Source organism: Boeremia exigua (assembly GCF_020726555.1).
Source record: "Boeremia exigua strain MPI-SDFR-AT-0100 chromosome Unknown C7974scaffold_2, whole genome shotgun sequence".
NCBI classification, from domain to species: Eukaryota; Fungi; Ascomycota; class Dothideomycetes; order Pleosporales; family Didymellaceae; genus Boeremia; species Boeremia exigua.
Window position 1 is genome coordinate 2,491,248 of NW_025763519.1, and position 19,082 is coordinate 2,510,329.

Below are 19,082 nucleotides of genomic sequence, written 5' to 3' on the forward strand. Positions count from 1 at the left end.
CAAAATGTCAACACCAGACTATAGCACACGATGGACGTCCCAACACGGGACCCGTCCTGTTAGGATAGCTAACTGTTCGGGCTATAAAGGTACATTTCGGAATAAGCAAACCTCGATCTTTATTGACTCTCCCAGCGGATCCTGGGTACCATATGCGCTACCAGGCTGAGCTTGGAGATGTCGATTTCATTACAGGCGATTATCTTGCAGAAGTCAACATAGCCGAGAATGCACAGGCTCACGCCGCTGGCACGCATCCAGGATGGGAGCAGACTGCTTGGGATGGGATCGAGCAGACCATTGATCTGTTAGCTGAGAAGAGGATCAAGGTTGTTGTTAATGGCGGAGCGCATAATCCGAGAGGGCTAGCGGAGAAGGTGCAGGAATTGGTAAGCCAACTTGCAGATGTTGGCGAAAGGGTGTCTAATGCATGTACAGGTGACGAGTAAGGGGCTGGATTTGAAAGTGGCGTTCGTGCTCGGCGATAACTTGATCGAGGAGATGAAGGACATCCGAGAGAAGGGCTTGCCGCCACATCTTGACTCCAATAACAGTGATATCACAGTTGCAGAGCATACGCTAGATCTCCTAGAGAAGAACGACAAGCCGATCGTTAGTGCAAACGCGTACCTGGGGGCTCGCGAGATTGTCAAGGGACTTGAACAGGGCGCAGATATCATCATTGCAGGACGAGTCGCGGATGCGAGCCCGGTGAGTGATCTGCTGAGTCGATATTACTTGTTCTGACGAATTTAGGTTATCGGCGCAGCGTGGTACTGGCATGGTTGGGCTGACACAGATTATCATGAGCTCGCTGGAGCGCTCATCGCCGGCCATCTGATCGAGTGTAGTGGCTACGTGACAGGGTCGAACTTCGCCGGCTTTTACGAATATCCATTGGAGGATCTGTTCGATCTTACTTTCGGAATTGCTGAGGTTGAGAAAGACGGGACGTGTGTCATTACGAAGCATGATGCGAAGAAGGGGTTTGTAACCGAAGACACTGTGAAGTGTCAGTTCTTGTACGAATTGCAGGGCAACATATACTTGAACAGCGATGTCAAGTCGATACTGGATGACGTGCAAGTCAAGGCGGAAGGCAAGAACCGAGTACGCGTGTGGGGGATCAAGGGCGCGCCACCTCCACCAACGACAAAGCTGGCTGTCTTCTACCGCGCTGGGTACCAGAGTGAAGTCGTTGTAAACGCGACTGGCTACGGTACAGCCGAGAAGTTCGACATGTACGAGAAAATGTTCAAATTCGGTCTCAAGCGTCTCGGCATCCTGGAAAAATTCGATGTTCTGGAGTTCCAGCGCATCGGAGTTCCTGAGTCGAATCCCAAGAGCCAGTTGAGATCAACAACATACCTACGCATCTTTGCTGAGGCCAGCGACGAGAAAGTGAATCTAGCACTCGCTAGTCTACTTGGCGAGTTCGCTATGCAGCACTACTCTGGCTTCCACAGTACCTCAGATCACCGGACGGCGATACCTAGGCCATATATCTCTTACTATCCAGCGATCTATCCGCAGTCTTCGCTCAAGACGTCGATCAACATACTGCAGCCGAATGCGTCCTCTGGGGACAGTAAGATACACAGTATACCTACCGCACCGCCGCCACAGTTCGAGGACCTCAGCAAACGAGACAGCTACGAGACTCGCGACCCCGTCGAGCTTTTGTCCTTCGGCCAGACAACACGTGCAAGGCTTGGCGACATTGCACTTGCGCGCAGCGGCGACAAGGGCGGCAATGCAAACATCGGCTTCTTCATCCCGACTCAGCTTCCTTCAGCTTACCCTGCCTCGTCGCCTCTATACGCTGAGTCGTGGGATTGGCTCCGCAGCTATCTCACGATCCCCAAACTAAAGGAGATGTTTGGTGAAAGCTGGAGCGACAAGTTCTACATTGAGCGAGTCGAATTTCCGAAGATCATGGCAGTGCACTTTGTAGTATACGGTGTGCTCGGAAGAGGTGTCAGTGGAAGCAGTAGACTGGATTCTTTCGCGAAGGGTATGGGTGATTGGCTGAGAGATGTTGAGGTTGATGTGCCAGTCAAGATTCTGGAAGGGCGGAGGAGGGTACAAGATGAGGATGCAGCGAATCGTTCGAGGCTATGATAGGTCGGTGTAATCTTCCGGAATCGAGTTATTGTCGATGAGGAAGATGGCCTCAGAGAGAGTCCGCTTCGCCAAGCCGGTGATGACGTAATTGCGTTTGTACATCATCGCTACCGTTGTTGCACAGCCACGACTTCACCACTCTTGCTGCGCCATATTTGCCTCCTGGTGTGACAAATAATCAAGATCATCACCACGAGCTTGTTCGTCTTTGACGTGAATACTTCATCTCGCTCCTCAACGCGTTCCACCATAAGTCCAATTTAGTTCACCCCAACGCGCCGCACAACCTCTCGAATATCGCTCAAGAGCCGCAATAATGTTCAAAAAGCTGAAAGAGAAGGTCAAAGGGGACGATCACAAATCTCAACAGCAGTCATCTGGAGAGCGACCTCAACAGCAACTACAGTCCAACAATCCATATTTCTCATCGCAACAACACAACGCTGCGCCTACAGAAAAGTACCAAGCACCCCCCGGCCCACCTCCGTCCTACTCCTCCCCAAAGTCAGAATACCAGGCCCCTCCAGGTCCCCCTCCAGGCAAATCCTCAACCTCAGGCTACGCACCGCCCCCAGGTCCACCACCCTCACAACAAGCACCCCCTAGCTACGAAGCCCCCATCCAACACAACTGGCAGATAATCCCCGACACAGCCCTCCTTCCCCCGCCCCCATCTCTCGGCTACGATGACTCTCCCACCGCAAACTCCACCGCCGAAGAAGGCGACTCAGCCTACGCCTGGTGCCAGGCGCACCCGCTATGGTCCCCCTACGCCATCGCCCCCTCCACCCACACCGCGATCCGCAACGCGCAACTCGCGCTCCTCAAGCCGCCCAGTCTCGCCGGCACACTCGCTCCGCAGCCCCAGGCCGGCCACTGGCGCGTCCGCACCCAGCCCTTCTGCCGCGACTCGTGCGTCCTGACCAACCTACCCCTGTACGCAGCGCTCGCGGACTCGCCGCTGCGCACCCACCGCCCTGCAACGCTGTACTACGAGATCCGGGTGCGCAGTGCAGGGCACGGCGGGAGTTCGCTCGCGGAAGCAGATGCCGGCATCGCGGTCGGGTTTGTGGCGCCGCCGTACCCGACGTTTCGGCTGCCGGGGTGGCAGAGAGGGAGTCTGGGCGTGCATGGGGATGATGGGCGGAGGTATGTGAACGACACGTGGGGCGGGGTTGACTTCACGACGGCGTTTGCGCCGGGGGAGACGCTAGGGATTGGCATGGTGTTTCGGGTGCCGTCGCAGCCGCCGGGGTATGGGGCGGGGCAGGGGAGGGGTTTGGATGTTGAGGTGTTCTTTACGAGGAACGGAAAGAAGGAGGGGGGATGGGATGGGAATGAGGAGCTGGATGCGAGGAGTGAGGGAGGCACGCTGGGCTTGGGGGGTGATTTTGATCTGTTCCCGGCGATTGGTGTTTTTGGTGGTGTGGACTTTGAGGTGTTCTTTCATCATTCACAGTGGCTCTATCAGCCGTTTTGATGGACTCGTGATTTAATTGCTCTTTAATGGTTAGTACACCTCACATGCCATCGTCACCGTAACCATCCTCGTGAAGTATTTATTGTTTCTATTACACAAGGCTGGACGCTATTTGACTACGTTAAGACCATGTGTGAGATGAATCGGTGGGATCTCTTGTTGTCCACCACACCTCCAAGTTCCAAGAAACTCATAACTAGTCCCTGTGTTCACCGAACGTTGGACAGTCTCACTGGATCCAGAGACCACTGAAAACGTCAAGTGCCGGATCCTAATCTTCCGAGCTGAACTAGGGATTCACTACTCTCAATAAACTTGGATGGTTGATACCATCTACTCGTCTTCGTCGTCATCGTCAGTCCGTATATCCGTGACTTAGCCAGGTGGCAGTTTGGAATCATTAGCCAAAGTTCAGCGTAGCAGTAGTCGCTTGCTTTAAAAATGAGCCCAGTACTTCCAGTGCAAGCTAGAGAGCTCGTCGCCTAACTGGTCCCGACCAAAGACTGCGTATGATGGACTGAGATTGACGTAGGTCATGGCACGCTGATACCCGAGGTGCTGTAGGCGTTCCTTTGTGTGGTGGGCAAAGCTGTTCTTGTACGTGAATGTTCTCTTGCCAGACGCCTTCGAACAGGTCACACTCTTCAACGAACCCCGACCATCCATACAAATATGGTCGAACGTAACATTCTCACAGGCTCGAAATCCAGCTGGCCATTGCTCCCTGATGTCTAAAAGGACAAGGAAGAGGTTCAAGTTCAGACTGTCAACGTCGACATTGAGCACCTCATGGTACGACTTCCCCTTTTGGGAACAAGTCAGTGAGACTTGGATCTTGAGGCTAGGCGCCTGGCATAAAAGATACAAAAGACCTCGAATATCAACCTCGAGCTCACTCAAAGCTGTGTTGCTGCACAAGCCGAAGTGAAGCTCCATATTGAGCGAGGACGAAGGGTATAGCTTTATCGCTTCATCAAGAACGTCTCCAAATACACCATGGTATCCAAACAGATCCGTCACCATATCGGAAAAGCTTCGTAGTGCAGAGAAATCATCAAAACTTGTCTTAGCCATGGTGGTAGAAGCCTTCACCGTGATTGGGTGAGCCAGAAGACTGGAAACAAGCAGTGACCGACCGATACGGAGAAATTTGACCGCCTGCAAGATACGTATGTCAAGACCTCCTACTGTTCGATTGTTCAAGTCGGCAACAATTCCCAAGGAAGAGCATTTCAGAAACTCGCATATCCGACAGAGGACGTTCTTCGGTAAGATGAGAAGCAAGTTTTCCGGTGGCTGTCGAGGACATGGTCTGAAGGAGGTTCCGTCATTGGAGGCTTTATACACAGCCGAGTGTGTTGCAGGGAAGTCGACCTGAAGCTTCTTAGAACCATCGAATACTGAGATACATCCGAGAAGACGGTTCAGGTGTCTGTAGCGTTTGAGATTTAGGATATCCTGGGTTCCAAGGCTTTTCATAATGCCGTTGAGGAGCTCTGCTCTGTCTCTTGCTTCGTTTGTCGGTCTGGCTGTAGCTTCCACAGGATGAGCGACCCGTCCCTTCGTTGGGGAGAACTCGACTTTGCTTTCAAGTTCAGGGTAAGACCAAAATAGAATCAGAAGTGGCTTGATTTTGCATACTGCTTCCATTCTCCACAGTGAGAAACATGTGGTACCGACATCAATCAGAACCTGGCGCAACAGATCTATCTGCGAGCCGATTCCAGATAGCCACACCGGCGCATAGTTGATTTGATTGAACTCGTTGCATCCAGAGGAATTCAAGTATTCATCGTGGCAAGGGAGTGCGCGAGTGATGATGAATGTGTTGCTTCCATACAGGACCCCGACGCTTTCATGGTAGACCTGACGACAGCTCAAGAGCAAAGGCAGTCCACCGCCAAGACCATGGTTGAACTCATGGTCTGATTCTAGGTTCTCATCGATCTCTTCATCGTAGAACTCGAGTTGCTCCATGTGGTCATCATCTGCCATATAGCTGGCGGGGTCGGGATACCGCGGGTAGCATGCATCGGCGTCATGCAGCAGAACCGGATCGTCACGCTTGAATAGCGCCTCATAGATAGCGTTGCGCACCTCTGGCGGGAGTGTGGTGAGAAACGAAGGCTCGTTCGGATCTGCGGGACTGGACGTCGTTTTCGGTATCTTCTTTGGCTTCGGCATGATGGCGGCGAGAGCAGATGCAGCCAAGGGCGCACTCTTGGAGGTGAGATGAAGTGGAGTGCAAGAAGGTGGGTGAGTGGAAGTGAGGAGATGGAGCGCGAGGTGGAAGACTTAAGTAAGTGTGTTGGCGGCGGGCACGTGCGCGTCCCTGCAGCAAGATCAGAAGTGAAGTGAAGTGAAGGCAGCACCGAGCGTAAATTCTCACCTTCACCACCGGGATTTACCATGACCGATTCTTAACGGCTAAGAAGGCAGCAATTCAGCCCAGCTCGCACAGCTGAGCGGCCAGCAAGAGGTAGCTCGGCCTGAGGATAAGGTTTCGAGTGACGTCGACTGTCTGGCAGCTTGCACGTTGCTTGAATCCAAGCACAGCAGAAGACTGTTTAACAGCTGGTCAGTATAAGCAAAAAACCAACCCATCGACAAACTTGTGCTGCAACACTCCAGTAGATGATAGATCAGACATAGACAATCGTACGATACCTACATTCAGACGGCAAGACCTGACACAAGACCGAAGCAACGCAACCAACCCGCAAGCGAAGCAAACACAGCAATTGAAAGGGTTGAACCATGTGATTTGGGTATATATATATCTTCACATCAGTCGTTGAGACATGACTTCGTCAATCCGCGCTGGGACCTTGACATCCTCTCCACTCTATCGCTTTTATCGTGCGCCGCAACTCCATACTACCAACACACCTTACCGCCAATTTTTCAAAAGCTTATTTGCTCAAGTCTTGACCCCAAAGCTCCTTCGCAATCTCTACCTCCAGCTTGACCTTGGCCCACTGCTCCTCCTCAGACAGCTCATTCCCCTCTGCGGTACTTGAGAATCCACACTGATGGCTCAAACACAGCTGATCCAGGCCCCCTGGTGCAACGGCAGCGGCCTCCTTCAGCCTGCCCACAATCTCCTCCCTATCGTCTAGCACATTCTTCTTGCTGCTCATCACACCCAACACAACGACCTTGTGCGCAGGCAGGTGGCGCAGCGGGCTGAAGTCACCACTGCGCGCATCATCGTACTCGAGGAAATATGCATCGACGTTGAGTTCCTTGAACAGGACCTCGGCGACGGGCTCGTAGCCACCCGACGCAAACCACTTGCTGCGGTAGTTGCCACGACACAGGTGGATTCCGATTTTCATGTCCGCGGGGCGCTTGGAGATCGCCGCGTTGATGAGTGCGGCGTACTTGCGGGGCAGCACGGAGAGGTCTTCGCCGCGCTCGCGCTCGGCTGCGGCGCGCATGTCTGGGTCGCATAGGTAGGCCAGGTTGGTGTCGTCGAGCTGGACGAAGCGGCAGCCGGCGTCGTAGAGGGAGGCGAGCTCCTCCTGGTAGACGCGGGCAAGGTCTGCGAAGAACTCGTCGAGGTCGGGGTAGGCGGAGATGTCGATGCTGGCGCGGCCGCCGCGGAAGTGCACCATGGTGGGGCTAGGGATGCACACTTTTGTTGTGGCGGCGCCCCCATTGTTCTTGATAGCCTGCTCGAGGAAGTTGAAGTCATCAACTTGAATGGCGTCGGGGTGGCCAAGTTTGCCGGTAACTACGAGGGTGGGCGGGCTGAAGCCGTCCTTGTGGCGGATGTTGCCAACCTGACCCTTCTCCTCGATGCCAGCAAGGTGCTTCAGGAAGTCGAGGTGGAAGTAGGCGCGGCGGAACTCGCCGTCTGTAATGGAGCGCAGACCATTCTCGATTTGGAGCTGGGCAACTTTGGCGACAGCCTCGTCTTCGATCTTGCGCAAGTCGGCAGCGGAAATCTCGCCATTGGCGGCCTTGGCGCGAGCCTCAAGAACAGATTTGGGGCGCAGGAAGGATCCGACGTGGTCGGCGCGGTAGACGCCGTGGGGAAGAGGCATTGTGCTGGTGGTTGTTAGATATTTGGTTGTGGGAATGTGCCAGGGGTCCAATGGTGTTGTTGAAGTGCTCTTAAGCTCAACTGTACATCGCCTGGGTCCGAGAGTTGCCTTACATGTGTGAAAGTGTTCAAAAAGCAGTTGTAGAATTACAGGAAGAACAGCACCAAAGGGTGGCAAGGCTTTAAGAGAATTCGCATTTCGTGCGTTGCATCAGTATCAATCTTACTTGGGCCATCGCTGGAGCTACCCCACTCATCAAGTCACGGCAGTTGTCTCGACGAGCTAATTGCTGGAAAGGTGTCCGAGGCTCCGGGGACAAGCGCTCAAAAGAGTAACATGTGGACAGAGCCGGCGGGGTCCTTGTCCACAGATGTGCGATGAGGAAATACGAGGTCAGACCACGACATCTTGGTGATGCATCGGCAGTTGCGATTGCTGAGTGATGCACGCAGTGATCGCAAAAGAGAACTGACAGCCATCACTGCATGGTCGATCAGGGTGCCTTGCAGGTGCAGGGAGGCCCCCGTGGACCCGCATGACGTTGTCAGGGTCCGGCATCGGCGTTAAAGTTTGAAAAATGCCGATCGGCTAGGCATATCCACGGGAGACGGCATGGCAGGCCACATGTGAAAGTAAGCGTGCAGATGTCAAACAGCAACGGGGTATATTGCATTGGTCTTCATATGAAAGCAGAACTGTGATCCCAGCTCAGGACTCGAAATGCATTCAAGCAGCCCTGAGTAGCTTCCCCTCCAGCATCTCACCGAACATGCCGCTCCATTGCCCCTCTTCCTCCTCATCCATGAAGAAGCCGTCTTTGGCGCCATACAACCGCTCTCCTTTGCTGTTGAACTTCTTCTTCTTCTGAGGCAGATCGCGCTGGGCGATTCGGATTCGAATCGTGCCCGCGCCGGCTCCAGAGTCGCCTTCCTGTTCAACAGTGGCCGTCTTGTAGTCGCTGATTTCGGGCGTGACAGTCACAGGGTTGACACCAAAGAATCGGCAGACAAGAACCGCGCCAGCTTTGATATCAGCGGGAGTCAGATCGGGTAGAGTGCTCAGATCTTCTGGCATTGGCGGAAGGTCGTCCTGTTCCTGCTCGGCTGTTGCAATGTCTTGCTGGAGCTGGTCTTCGATGGCTGCATGGATTTCAACATCTGGGTTCTCATCACCCGGGGTATCATCGTAGTTGAGGAATATCTTCTCCTCCTCCTCTTCAGGTTCTTCCACTGGCGGAGCCTTTTTGCCTCCCTTCTTCCCCTTCTTCTTCTTCGCAGCGTCACGCATAGCTTTGCTGGCAGGATCCCAGTGCTGTTTGAAGGGGAAGGGTGGAGCAGTCAGTTCGTACTCTTCTTCCCAGCATTCGAACGCGGAGAGGTTGATTCGCGACTTCCAGAACTCGGGATCTGTTGAGACTTCTGGTTCTGGAGTCGGTTCCTTAGCCTTCGCGGGCTTCTTTGCAAGATTCTTAGTTTGACGGACGAGCATCCGGCCAATGGCTGATACATCAGGTCGCAATCGCCTCCGCTCTGGGACATTTTCCGGTGTCACGACTGGCTCTTGTGGTTGCTGCTGCTGCGAAGAAGCTGAAGCAGGCTTCGCGGTTGCGCTCGAGGCAGGCTCTTCGACTTGCATTTGCTCTTCGACTTGCACTTGCTCTTCGACTTGCACTTGCTCTTTGACTGGCGCTTGCTCTTCGACCGGCGCTTGCTCTCCGACTTGCGTCTCGGCGCCCTCCTCGCTAAATCTGGCTATCATCTCCTGCTTCCGCTTTTTCAGCTCTGCTACGTCGTCGGTTACTGGCTGTGTGGGCTCTTCTTCGTCGAAGCGCTTCCTCTTGCCACACGGCTCGGCAAATGTTTGTCGCTGTACTACGGGTCCATCTCGTAGTCGCTGCTTCAGATCCTTAGCGTACTCCTCAAGGTCTTTCAGATCAGCATCCTCGTGTAGTATGCCGGCTTTTTTAAGAAACTTGAGGCGTTTCGATTTCATTCGGCGCTTGTTTCGTGACTTTGTGGATTTCTTGCCTTCTCCAGGCGGACCTAATTTTAAACCGATCGGTAGTTTTGGCAAAAGTTTCGATACAGGTGCTTTCGAAGACCGCACTTCGGGCGCCGCGTCACTGTCGCTGTCACTGTCGCTCTCGAGTTCGGAGTCACTCGAGGAGTCGCCTGAACTTGATGAGTCTGTGGCGTCCGAAGCACTCGATGAGTCTGTAGTGTCTGACTCCGAGTCATCAGATCCATCAGCGCTGACTTCGTCGTCCTCTTCTCCTGGCGCAAAATCGTCATCGTCCTCGTCCTCACTATCTTCATCCAGCTCCATCTCCGCCTCAGCCTGTTCGAAGTGCACTGCCTTCTCACCACCTCCAGACTCGCGCCCGGGTTTGTCTGCGAATGGCGCACTACGGTTGGTAGGCACTCGGCTCTTCATGATAATTCTCTGCTGCTGCGCCTCGGTCAACGAAAATGCCTCTTCATCATCGGTAATTTCCTCCAGCCTCTGCCGTTTCATCGGTGGAATCCTAACCTCGGGACGATTCGGCTGTCGTAGGTATGGTCGCCCAAACGGCAGGCCATCAACAAGATGCTGCCCTCCAGCGTTGATTTGGTGTCGTCCTGTGAGCGTCCTGGCGCGTATCTCGGCGCGCATGAGCGGTCTTATACTACTCTTCGTTAGCACTCTGAACGACTTTGTATTGTAAGCAGACGCACGTAGCATGGTCATCCTCCTTCAAGCACTGCCCCACCGGCATGAAGTGCAGACACTCGAAGCCAGCCACTTCGATAACATAGTGCTCCAGGCCCCAGTGCTCGGCCTCAAGCGGCACAATCAAGTTGACATCCTCCAGCAGTCTAGTGACGGTGTATGCAGTAGCGTTGTTCGTGTCCGGGACGCTCCAGAGAATGTTAGCGGCGGGTAGGCCGTTGCGCTGGATCGTGAGGCGCAGACGCATCGTTGCGGTCGCGTCGCGGTGAATAAATGTTCGAGATCGCGAACTTTTGGTGAGCGGAGCCGAGCTGTGACGGACTGCCGTTGAGCTAACCGCGTTTGGAAGTAGCGCGGCACGGAGGCGGTCCGCGATGAGCAGGAGGTATCTGCAAGAGAGGATACAGTCGAAGTTTCAATCTTGCTGGATGACGCAATTGCTCTGTTCGACGTGTTTATAATCCGTGGCTCGGCCGCTGATCTGGACTCAACATCTCTCAGCCATTCCTCCCACCAACTCACAATGCCCGTCTCAATGCCTATCAACACGCTAAAAGGCACCTGGCAGCGCCTTGTCAAGAACGACCGCCTCAAACGCTCTTCCCAGGTACTCTCAGTTATCGACAATCAAGTATGCATATTCGGAGGAGAAATTCAGCCTCGCCAACCTGTTGACGATAAAGTCGATATCATTACTTTGAGCCCTGGTACTTACCCCTCCACCGCGCCATCAGGGTACTCTGTACTAACACCCCCAGACGCACCCAACCACGACACAAAGTCCACCTCCGAAGCGCCAACCCCTCGCGTCGGCACCGCCTCCGCCGTCATCAAAGATGCTCTCTACATCTTCTCCGGCCGTGGCGGCGAAGCCATGACCCCCGTCGACGACGCCGGCGCCGTCTGGCGCTACACCCCGGCCACGCACTCGTGGAGCAAGCTCACGCCTGCCGACGCCGCTGCACCCGTCCCGCCCCCCCGTAGCTACCACTGCGCTGCGTCTGACGGCACGAGCACAGTGTACATCCACGCGGGCTGCCCGTCGTCCGGACGGCTCGCCGATCTCTGGGCCTTCGACGTCGAAGCGCGGGCGTGGACGCAATTACCTGATGCGCCGGGGCCGCCCAGAGGCGGCTCGGGGCTGGCATTCAGTGGCGGGAAGCTGTTTCGGATGCATGGCTTTGATGGGAGTGCGGAGGTGGGCGGTTGCGTGGACGTTTTTGATGTTAGTGCAAAGACGTGGAGTGTGAAGGAGTTTGGGGCGGATGGGAGGGATGGACCTGAGGCGAGAAGCGTGTGCACGGTGCTGCCGGTGCAATTGGGGCGCAAGCAGAAGCTGATCACGCTGTTTGGAGAGAGGGATCCGAGTTCATTGGGACATGCGGGAGCGGGGAAGATGCTGGGGGATGTGTGGGCATATGATATTAGTGAGGAATGGTGGACAAAGCTGGAGCCGAATGCTGGGGATGAGGGGAAGCCGGCGAGTAGAGGATGGTTCGATGCGGATGTGATCAAGGGAGAGGGGATGGGCAATGACAGTGTGGTTGTGCACGGGGGGTTGGGAGAGGACAACGAGAGACTGGACGACGTCTGGTTGCTGAAGTTCTAAGCATGTCATTAGACTTTTAATCAGAAATAGTTAGGAGTATGCTCCATGTTTACTCAATTGAGGCTCAAGGCTAGTGCCCCACTAATCCTCACCTATTTTCTACCAAGCCACCCACAGTCCAGCACCAACGTCTCCCCGCTTGCGTAGCCCAGGAATTCCATGTCCTAATCCAAAAATGACGCGACACGATTCTGGTACCGATGATCCTGAATGTGGAGACCCCAATCAGTGTTCAGTTTACCCACGCTGGGAGCTCCGGCACGGCTTACCCAAAGCAGACATATATCACGGCCACCGCAACGCACAACGCGCACATCAGCAGAGGGGTCAATTGCACAAGCACGGTCTTGCGCAATCCATGGTACTGCTATCTGAGTACCTTATAATGAGCAGTTGCTCGTCCTGAAATTAATTCTTGTTATCTCACTTTCAACAAACACATTCTTCAATAGTGCGTAGAACGCAAGCCTTATCGTATTATAGAATTGTGTACTAATAGATGCATAGTGCCTGCAAACGTCCCCCTCACAGTCATCAAAGGCGCTGGCCAGGAACACATTCCAATCCCCGCCGGCGAGAGCGCTATCGTCGCCGACTTCCACTCGTACGTCCTTCACCTCAAGTCCAACTCCAAACCCCATCCCGAACCTGACTAACCTCCCTGCAGTATCCAGACCCAGACAACGGACAAGCCCACCTACCTCACATCCGGCTTCTACCGCATCCAACCCGGCCCCACGCGCGACATCCCGCAGTACACATACGAGGAGACCAAGTACGTGCTCAACGGGCAGATCGACGTCCTCGATGAGGCCACAGGTGTTACGCACCACCTGGTCGCAGGCGACTTTGCGTTCTTCCATGTCGGGTCCAAGGCGCAGTTCAGCAGCAAGAGCGGAGGGACAGCGTTCTTCGCCGTCACAAGGCCGATAATTACTCAGCACCCGGGGCTAGTGGGGAGGGAGGAGAAGGTCACCTCGAAGTCGAAGTTGTGAGGACGACGAGATAGAATTTTAGGGGTTGGAGGTTGAGAGTAGAAACATGAGAGGCTAATGGACATTGCACTCAGAGTCTGTAGACGGCGGCGTGCGCTGCCGTGTGAAGCGGATAATGCGCTCTTCGATTTCAGTACCGCGCGTCCACCATTGCCCGTATCCAAAATCCCAGGCTTCCTGTTCACTGGCTGTCTCGTGCGGTCTGCTGTGGTGTGCGCTTTTGACTTTGCCGTTCCATGCCAACTCGAACTGTGTGTCTGCGATAGGGAAGCGCCATGTTTTTGCGCACTCGACGACCGTGTCCAGCTGTGCCTTTTTCTCTGTGAATGTTTCTAAGACAAGCTCGAGAGTCTTGATGTCGGGCAATTTGCTGATGATGTGGCCCCAGCCTGGGGTATCTATGTTGAATGGCGCGCTTGAGGTGGTATCGTACCCGTCGCGTCGCTGCTGTGCTAGGGCCTGCATTTGCGTGCTGGTGGGACGGGAGGTGAGATTGTCCTCCCCGTTGCCCACTGTTGGGTCCAGTGCCAGATGATTGCGTTTGGCATCCGTGCTGCTCGGGTCATCACTCCATGTCCACCAATCCGTGCAGCGCATGCGCAGCGTAAGGTGAACGAGCGGTCTTGCGCGTTGCAGGCGCATGTCGGACATCGGCTTTTGAAATTCAGCTGGTAAGTCCATCTCCTCTAGGGCATCACGCAGGCGAGTCCTATCGCCACTGATGCCCGTAGATAGCAGCGTAAAGTTGCAAGACTCGTAGCTTCCCCACGGAGTATTTTTGAGGCCAATGTCTGGTGCTACGAATACGTTTTGATGACGAGCCTCTGGCTGCCAGCCTGACGGACCGAAGAAGAAGTTGTACAGACTTTCGCCCTCGAGTGATACTTGTTGGAGTGTAATATCAAGCGATTGAATGTTCGCGAACTGCCACGGGAGCCTAATTCTTTGCTTTTCGCGGGGGAGCCATTCGGTGAACGGAAGCTGAAGAGCATTCAGGCGAAGCGGAAGAGCGAATGTTTCGAGATACACGGCCTTGCAGGTGTGTAGAAGATTCAGTGCGCGATCGCCCTTCGGACTCCTGGCCGACCACGTGCTGTCGGTAAGAGCATACTCGCAAATGAGGTTTCTGAGTTCTACTGGAATGGCATTGAAAAGTGGGCAGTCATTCTGCGTCACGACTTCGTCGTCTTTGATGTTCCAAGCAAGAGGCTCAGTGCAGCGCTGCACATCACAGTTATCATATTCGTTCCTGCAACAGCATCTGTCTCGCTATCGTGTCTCGTTAGAAAGTAGGCGGTTTGTTCTGGGCTAGACTGACTTGTCTTTTTACTGTGTGTGATCTCAGGACTCTGGTGGGTTTTGTAGTGTTATCATGAGCGAGGCAGCTAGCTGTTTGCTTAGTCCTGGCCATTGCGAATCACAGAATTTGTAGAAACAGAAGTGACAAAGGGCGTGATGGATAGAACTTATAGTGCTGTTCGCATATCGTGCGAAGTAGATGTGAGGTGCAAGGGCCGTGCGTGGATGCCTAAATTATCGGGTGGGGACCGTTGGGTGCCTGAGTTCCAGGTGGAACTTCAAGCTTTGAGTGCGTAGTGCACTCATATAGTGCTCGATATTGCCTGGAGAAATCACCGGCAGTATTGAAATCGGAGTGAGGGAAGCTCAATTTGTGGCGTGGCCTTGCAATTGCAAGATGCTTAGTGCACTAAGACCAAAAGCGGTATAGTCGATTTACTTTAACACTCACCAATGCATTTGATCCTTTGATCCTTGATGTTTTACTGAACAAATCTACCTCTAAGCTCTCTTTGGAACCTCATACGTAAGATCTATTGGGTAAATACTAGGATTCAAATATCTACAGTGGGGACTTGTGTGATTGAGCCACGTCTTTTGGAGAATATGGTTGCTGTTCATGCTACGGCATCAGCTGGATGCTATTGTACATTGACCCGAGTATCATCTGTTCGGGATTCCGGAACGAACTGTATGCCAGTCTCTTGCTAGACAGGAAGCGAAAGGGAAAGAAAGCTTGTTGCGTACACGTTAACGGTGTGGGTTCATGTCGGGTTTGAATGGTCACGATGTGAGAGACACTCGAGGTCTATTTGCGGTATGAGAGATCTAAAAAACGTATAATGTTATGCTGTTCTTGAACGGCGCGAGGCCGCAGATAGCCGTGAACGAGATCGTGTCGCTTCTCTATGAAACATCATATTCGGAGTTGTTACGGATACCGGAAGGCCCTGGTGCTCTCTACGAGAGTTCTGAACCAGATCTTCGACGTCCACGATACCATGCTGTTTGGCGGCGTGCATCTTGAAACTGTCGAGGCGCATATATACTTTGTAGGCTTTCGAACAGCCCTCGTAAGCACACCGATAGCCCCTCCCGGCCTGGCTGTGAATGGTCTTAAGGTGCCTGTTGAGATCGGCGTTGTGCTTGAACTCGGCAGCGCACCCCAATTGCGGACAGGCAAACTTTCGTCTCAGTCCGGGGGAATCAGAGCGATGAACAACCTCGAGCGCGCGGATGTGGGCATTATACTCACTTGACTCTCGTTGTTGCATTGGGGATACATATTGATGCTCGCTGGCGCAGTATGACCCTGTGTCGACTTCGGACCATGCCGAAGTACTGTTGTGGGTTGACCTTAGATCTTGGCGTGATATTTCTCTGCCCATAGCTTCCAGCGGCTGTATAGTCATTTCATATGGCTCATAAGAGGCAGCGTAAGGATGTCCCATATAGAATCCATCCGATGTTGTTGATACCGGTGACAAATCGTCCAGCAGGTCATCTGCCGGAGAACATAGGTTATGAGCGAAGGCGCCTATTCCTGATGTATCTGACAGATGTTCTGTCTCTTGATATGGGAGAGAATATCCTGCGCTGCTGTCGAACTCCCAAAAAGAAGACTGTAGACCCGATGAAGCCGATTCCGGCAGCCAAGTCGGATACGCATGTGAGACCTCGAACGGAGAATCCAGATATTCCAGCCTTGATCCACTCATCTCCTGAGTTTTTCCTTCTGGTATGTGTATTCCTAGCGTTCTGTTTTGTTGCATCGCTGGTTCGTAAGCGGGCGACACGAGACGATCGCCGCTGTTCCAGTGGGAGGCCTCCGATGGACTGAAGCATGGCGTTAATGAGCTCTGGCGCCAGTCTCGCACAGAGCTTTCTTGAAAAAACCTCTGGTCGTATATTCCGTCTGAGAATACATCTACAGATGCGTCGCAGGATCCTGACATAGTTGAGTCCTTCTGATGATAGAATACCAAAGAAGAAGTTGGGACAACACAGCCCCACCTGACACGCCAGTGTGGCTTGGCGTCCCAGGAAACGGAGGATCCGACCCCAGGAAACGGCGTCCACATGGTGGACCCGGCGACGGCCCGTAGGACCCAATCTTTGAGCATAACAGCTCGACATCCACATATTGCAACACCGTGGATAAAACCTTCGTGCATGTGCGACAAGCGAGAGCTTTGCGGCAGTTTCTGCGATTGATCTCCAATGACTGCGGCCTCGAGTCTGAGTGAAATTGTCGAATCCAACTCCAAGCACGCAAAAACGCGAAACGCGATTCTTCAGCCGAATGAAGGGACTGCGTCATTCGTGTGCTGGTCTTGACTGAGGCCTTAAGCCGCTCTGGCTAGACCTACTTCAGCACATTTCCCGACATTCCAGCCTGTCAGAAGTCAGCACGCCCAGGCATGCTGGCCGGCGACTGCTCCTGCTCCCTCCGGTGATCCTTGGACCACCGTGTGCCCACAGTCTACAACCACTGCTTCTGCGCAACTCGTCCTGTCTCCTGAGAGCATTCGCACGCAAAGCATTCTCGCGATTCTAGTTACAGCTGGCTCACAGGTCCAGCGGTGCGTCGCGCAACTTCGAGTGGTCTTCGGCAGCAGCAGTCACGGCCGCCATCTGTCGCAGTCCTCCGCCGCACTGCGACATCTGCATATCAGCACACTCTCGCAGCACGTTCTGTGCAGCAATAGTAAGATCCAATTTAGCCTGGCAGGTTCAGCAGCATGATGTACTGACGATGTTGTATTGTGTAGGCCCACACTATCGCGCACCTCTCCTCCTCCAGCCACCACCACCTCCGCCGCCGCCTCCTCCCGTGGTTCGCCATCCGACCCATACCTTACGCTTCGCAAGACATAATCAGCAACGTATAATACGCTACCCATAATTCCAAAGGCCATAGCCAAGATGAAGACGCTGCCTGCTCACGCCGATACCCCGCTGGGCTCGAGACGTAAGTGCAACCCCCTTGTATGACGTGGTGAGGTCGCCATCGCCGAGGCGATCAGATGACTGCAACACGTACTGTCCCTAGGTGGCTATACCTGCAGGGCTCCATACAAGCCCAGCCCACCAAGCTCAAGTGTGCTTCCATAGTGGCGCTCGAATACACATCCCGGTATGCCACAGGTGCTAGCACCCACACTAACATCCAACAGCCAGACCTCTCGAGGCACGTATCCAAGTCGTGATGAAAGTATTCCGAGATGGCAACTTCCACACAGCGCGTGGGAAGCTGCTTACGAAGATCGATGACGCGGTGCAGGGGAAGGTGGGTAAGATGAGGGACGATAAAGCTTTGATCATAGCCAAGCTGGTGGAGGAGTTGAAAGCGAAGCTTGCGATAGACGGTGACGACGAGGCCTGTTTTATCGAGAAGGCGCAGCAATTTCTAAAGCTTGATGACTCTACAGCGTGGCGTAAGTATTGCTTCGGTTTTAGTATGAAAGGTTCATGCTTACAAGATACAGTCCGCAATTGGTTCTACGAGGCATCCTCTGATACCGGACCGGCAAGAGCTGCCACGAAGACAGCGGTTGAGAATGCGAACAAGCCGACTGTGAAGCCACCAAGCGGTACTCAAGGCCGAGTCCGCGATACCACGGTAGAATCGCCGGCCAGTCAGTCTAACCAAGGACCCCAGCACAAGCACCGACAGTACTCGCAGAGCGAAGGGCTCCAAAGGTTATCGCAGATGCCTCCCGTGGCAGACTCTGTGGGGCTCACACCCGGTACTTCCGCAATGATGTACAGCAGCTCCTCAGCCGCGGCACATCCCCGTGTACGACGCGCAAGCGATAGTGCGACGTTGTGGAGCAGGATCGCTGCCATGTCGCCTTGCCCCCGTTGTGGTCGCCCGTGGCATGCCCATGAGCCAGTGGTGACAGATGTGTCGACAACGGCAAGAGAAGCAGCGCTCATCGCGCAGTACAACTCCGTCGTTGGCCAGGGAGCTGCTTCAGGCCGTGATCAAGTGGAGTTGACTGAATCTACTGGCGGCATAGGCAACTTCCCAGGTGGATACCTAAGAGTGGGACTGATCCCAGAGACCCATATCGTCCAAGAAATAGTGGTTCGCCATGCGGTTGTTGTTCCACAGCCGGTTCGACAGGAGACGCACCACTTCTACCATATTCCTCTCCTGGACTGTGTCTTCTGCGCACTCATGTTCTTGGCATTCCTTCTTGCGTCCGCATATCTGCTGGAGGGGTTGGTAGGAGCATCGAAATAGCCTTGGTAATCCTGCATCCTCCATCAGCGTCTGTATCTATGTTTCTTTCTCTAAGCGGCATACCATCAAGGGCGATTTCGATGTGTCGGTGCTATTTTGTGCATAGCTGGGTCAAGGAGTTCGGTGAAACGGTTTAGGTCAACTTCATGATCATACAAAATACCAAATCAAAGGCAGTTGAATATTCATTGAACATACAGAGGGAAGTATAGGAAGGATGGTGAATGTTACTGTAAAGCCTGCGAGAGGGCTTGCACGGCAGCAACCAATCAGACTGCCGAAGCAAGCCCCACTCGCTTACATGAACAAGCTAAGCCTAAGGCGGCCCAAACCTGGCTGCAACATTGGAAGACCCTGCCGTTCATCCTCGAACCGTCAGATCTCCTTGCGCGCTGTGCGTGACGTCCTGCCTTGGCTGTGGAGCCACCGCTTTATCACCGGACCAGTCGACTGTCTGCTCACATCGGTGTCTAAGGTGCCACGAGGCGCAGTGTTCCATTACAGCACATCCGTAGGCAGGCAGGAGGGCAAAATTGGTCCATGTGCATTCACATGCGTCAACACTGAC

The 19,082-nt window shown here is 53.9% G+C and overlaps 10 protein-coding genes across 10 annotated transcripts; 5 read left to right on the plus strand and 5 right to left on the minus strand.

The window, feature by feature from the left end:
- Positions 1-152: 152 nt before the first annotated feature.
- Positions 153-2,250, plus strand: C7974DRAFT_328603 (uncharacterized protein; the record flags this gene model as incomplete). Its single annotated transcript, XM_046139035.1, has 4 exons — positions 153-389; positions 439-711; positions 757-1,465; positions 1,649-2,250. 4 exons carry the CDS (start codon positions 153-155, stop codon positions 2,119-2,121), a joined length of 1,692 nt encoding a protein of 563 aa, XP_046001891.1. The 3' UTR covers positions 2,122-2,250.
- Positions 2,251-2,254: 4 nt separating this feature from the next.
- Positions 2,255-3,648, plus strand: C7974DRAFT_328604 (uncharacterized protein). The gene has a single exon (XM_046139036.1). It carries the CDS (start codon positions 2,441-2,443, stop codon positions 3,602-3,604), a length of 1,164 nt encoding a protein of 387 aa, XP_046001892.1. The 5' UTR covers positions 2,255-2,440; the 3' UTR covers positions 3,605-3,648.
- Positions 3,649-3,749: 101 nt separating this feature from the next.
- On the minus strand, positions 3,750-5,788 carry C7974DRAFT_351893 (uncharacterized protein; the record flags this gene model as incomplete). Its single annotated transcript, XM_046139497.1, has 1 exon — positions 3,750-5,788. One exon carries the CDS (start codon positions 5,786-5,788, stop codon positions 4,040-4,042), a length of 1,749 nt encoding a protein of 582 aa, XP_046001893.1. The 3' UTR covers positions 3,750-4,039.
- Positions 5,789-6,231: 443 nt separating this feature from the next.
- On the minus strand, positions 6,232-8,149 carry C7974DRAFT_386372 (uncharacterized protein). Its single transcript, XM_046141053.1, has one exon. The coding sequence runs from the start codon at positions 7,651-7,653 to the stop codon at positions 6,517-6,519; it is 1,137 nt and encodes a 378-aa protein (XP_046001894.1). The 5' UTR covers positions 7,654-8,149; the 3' UTR covers positions 6,232-6,516.
- A 230-nt stretch (positions 8,150-8,379) lies between these two features.
- Positions 8,380-10,609, minus strand: C7974DRAFT_431235 (uncharacterized protein; the record flags this gene model as incomplete). Its single annotated transcript, XM_046144761.1, has 2 exons — positions 8,380-10,318; positions 10,368-10,609. 2 exons carry the CDS (start codon positions 10,607-10,609, stop codon positions 8,380-8,382), a joined length of 2,181 nt encoding a protein of 726 aa, XP_046001895.1.
- C7974DRAFT_112617 (kelch repeat protein-like protein) lies at positions 10,606-12,086 on the plus strand. Its single transcript, XM_046135016.1, has 3 exons — positions 10,606-10,658; positions 10,715-11,069; positions 11,121-12,086. Exons 2-3 carry the CDS (start codon positions 10,886-10,888, stop codon positions 11,969-11,971), a joined length of 1,035 nt encoding a protein of 344 aa, XP_046001896.1. The 5' UTR covers positions 10,606-10,658; positions 10,715-10,885; the 3' UTR covers positions 11,972-12,086.
- A 60-nt stretch (positions 12,087-12,146) lies between these two features.
- Positions 12,147-12,966, plus strand: C7974DRAFT_409417 (uncharacterized protein; the record flags this gene model as incomplete). Its single annotated transcript, XM_046143397.1, has 3 exons — positions 12,147-12,165; positions 12,479-12,575; positions 12,639-12,966. 3 exons carry the CDS (start codon positions 12,147-12,149, stop codon positions 12,964-12,966), a joined length of 444 nt encoding a protein of 147 aa, XP_046001897.1.
- On the minus strand, positions 12,928-14,661 carry C7974DRAFT_112689 (uncharacterized protein). Its single transcript, XM_046135017.1, has 2 exons — positions 14,285-14,661; positions 12,928-14,235 (listed from the first exon to the last, which is right to left on the minus strand). Exons 1-2 carry the CDS (start codon positions 14,375-14,377, stop codon positions 13,021-13,023), a joined length of 1,308 nt encoding a protein of 435 aa, XP_046001898.1. The 5' UTR covers positions 14,378-14,661; the 3' UTR covers positions 12,928-13,020.
- A 449-nt stretch (positions 14,662-15,110) lies between these two features.
- Positions 15,111-16,346, minus strand: C7974DRAFT_372761 (uncharacterized protein; the record flags this gene model as incomplete). The annotated part of the gene is made up of 1 exon (XM_046140078.1): positions 15,111-16,346. One exon carries the CDS (start codon positions 16,344-16,346, stop codon positions 15,111-15,113), a length of 1,236 nt encoding a protein of 411 aa, XP_046001899.1.
- A 437-nt stretch (positions 16,347-16,783) lies between these two features.
- On the plus strand, positions 16,784-18,581 carry C7974DRAFT_112613 (uncharacterized protein). The gene is made up of 3 exons (XM_046135015.1): positions 16,784-16,972; positions 17,037-17,236; positions 17,442-18,581. Exons 2-3 carry the CDS (start codon positions 17,191-17,193, stop codon positions 18,512-18,514), a joined length of 1,119 nt encoding a protein of 372 aa, XP_046001900.1. The 5' UTR covers positions 16,784-16,972; positions 17,037-17,190; the 3' UTR covers positions 18,515-18,581.
- The last annotated feature ends 501 nt before the right edge of the window (positions 18,582-19,082 follow it).

Coding starts and splice junctions, on each gene's coding strand:
- C7974DRAFT_112617 (XM_046135016.1), top strand. CDS start 10,886: ATGCCCGTCTCAATGCCTATCAACACGCTAAAAGGCACCTGGCAGCGC. Junction 11,070..11,120: donor TATCATTACTTTGAGCCCTG/GTACTTACCCCT, acceptor TAACACCCCCAG/ACGCACCCAACCACGACACA.
- C7974DRAFT_112613 (XM_046135015.1), top strand. CDS start 17,191: ATGAAGACGCTGCCTGCTCACGCCGATACCCCGCTGGGCTCGAGAC. Junction 17,237..17,441: donor TACCCCGCTGGGCTCGAGAC/GTAAGTGCAACC, acceptor AACATCCAACAG/CCAGACCTCTCGAGGCACGT.
- C7974DRAFT_328604 (XM_046139036.1), top strand. CDS start 2,441: ATGTTCAAAAAGCTGAAAGAGAAGGTCAAAGGGGACGATCACAAATCT.
- C7974DRAFT_386372 (XM_046141053.1), bottom strand. CDS start 7,653: ATGCCTCTTCCCCACGGCGTCTACCGCGCCGACCACGTCGGATCCTTC.
- C7974DRAFT_112689 (XM_046135017.1), bottom strand. CDS start 14,377: ATGGCCAGGACTAAGCAAACAGCTAGCTGCCTCGCTCATGATAACACT. Junction 14,236..14,284: donor CACACACAGTAAAAAGACAA/GTCAGTCTAGCC, acceptor GAGACACGATAG/CGAGACAGATGCTGTTGCAG.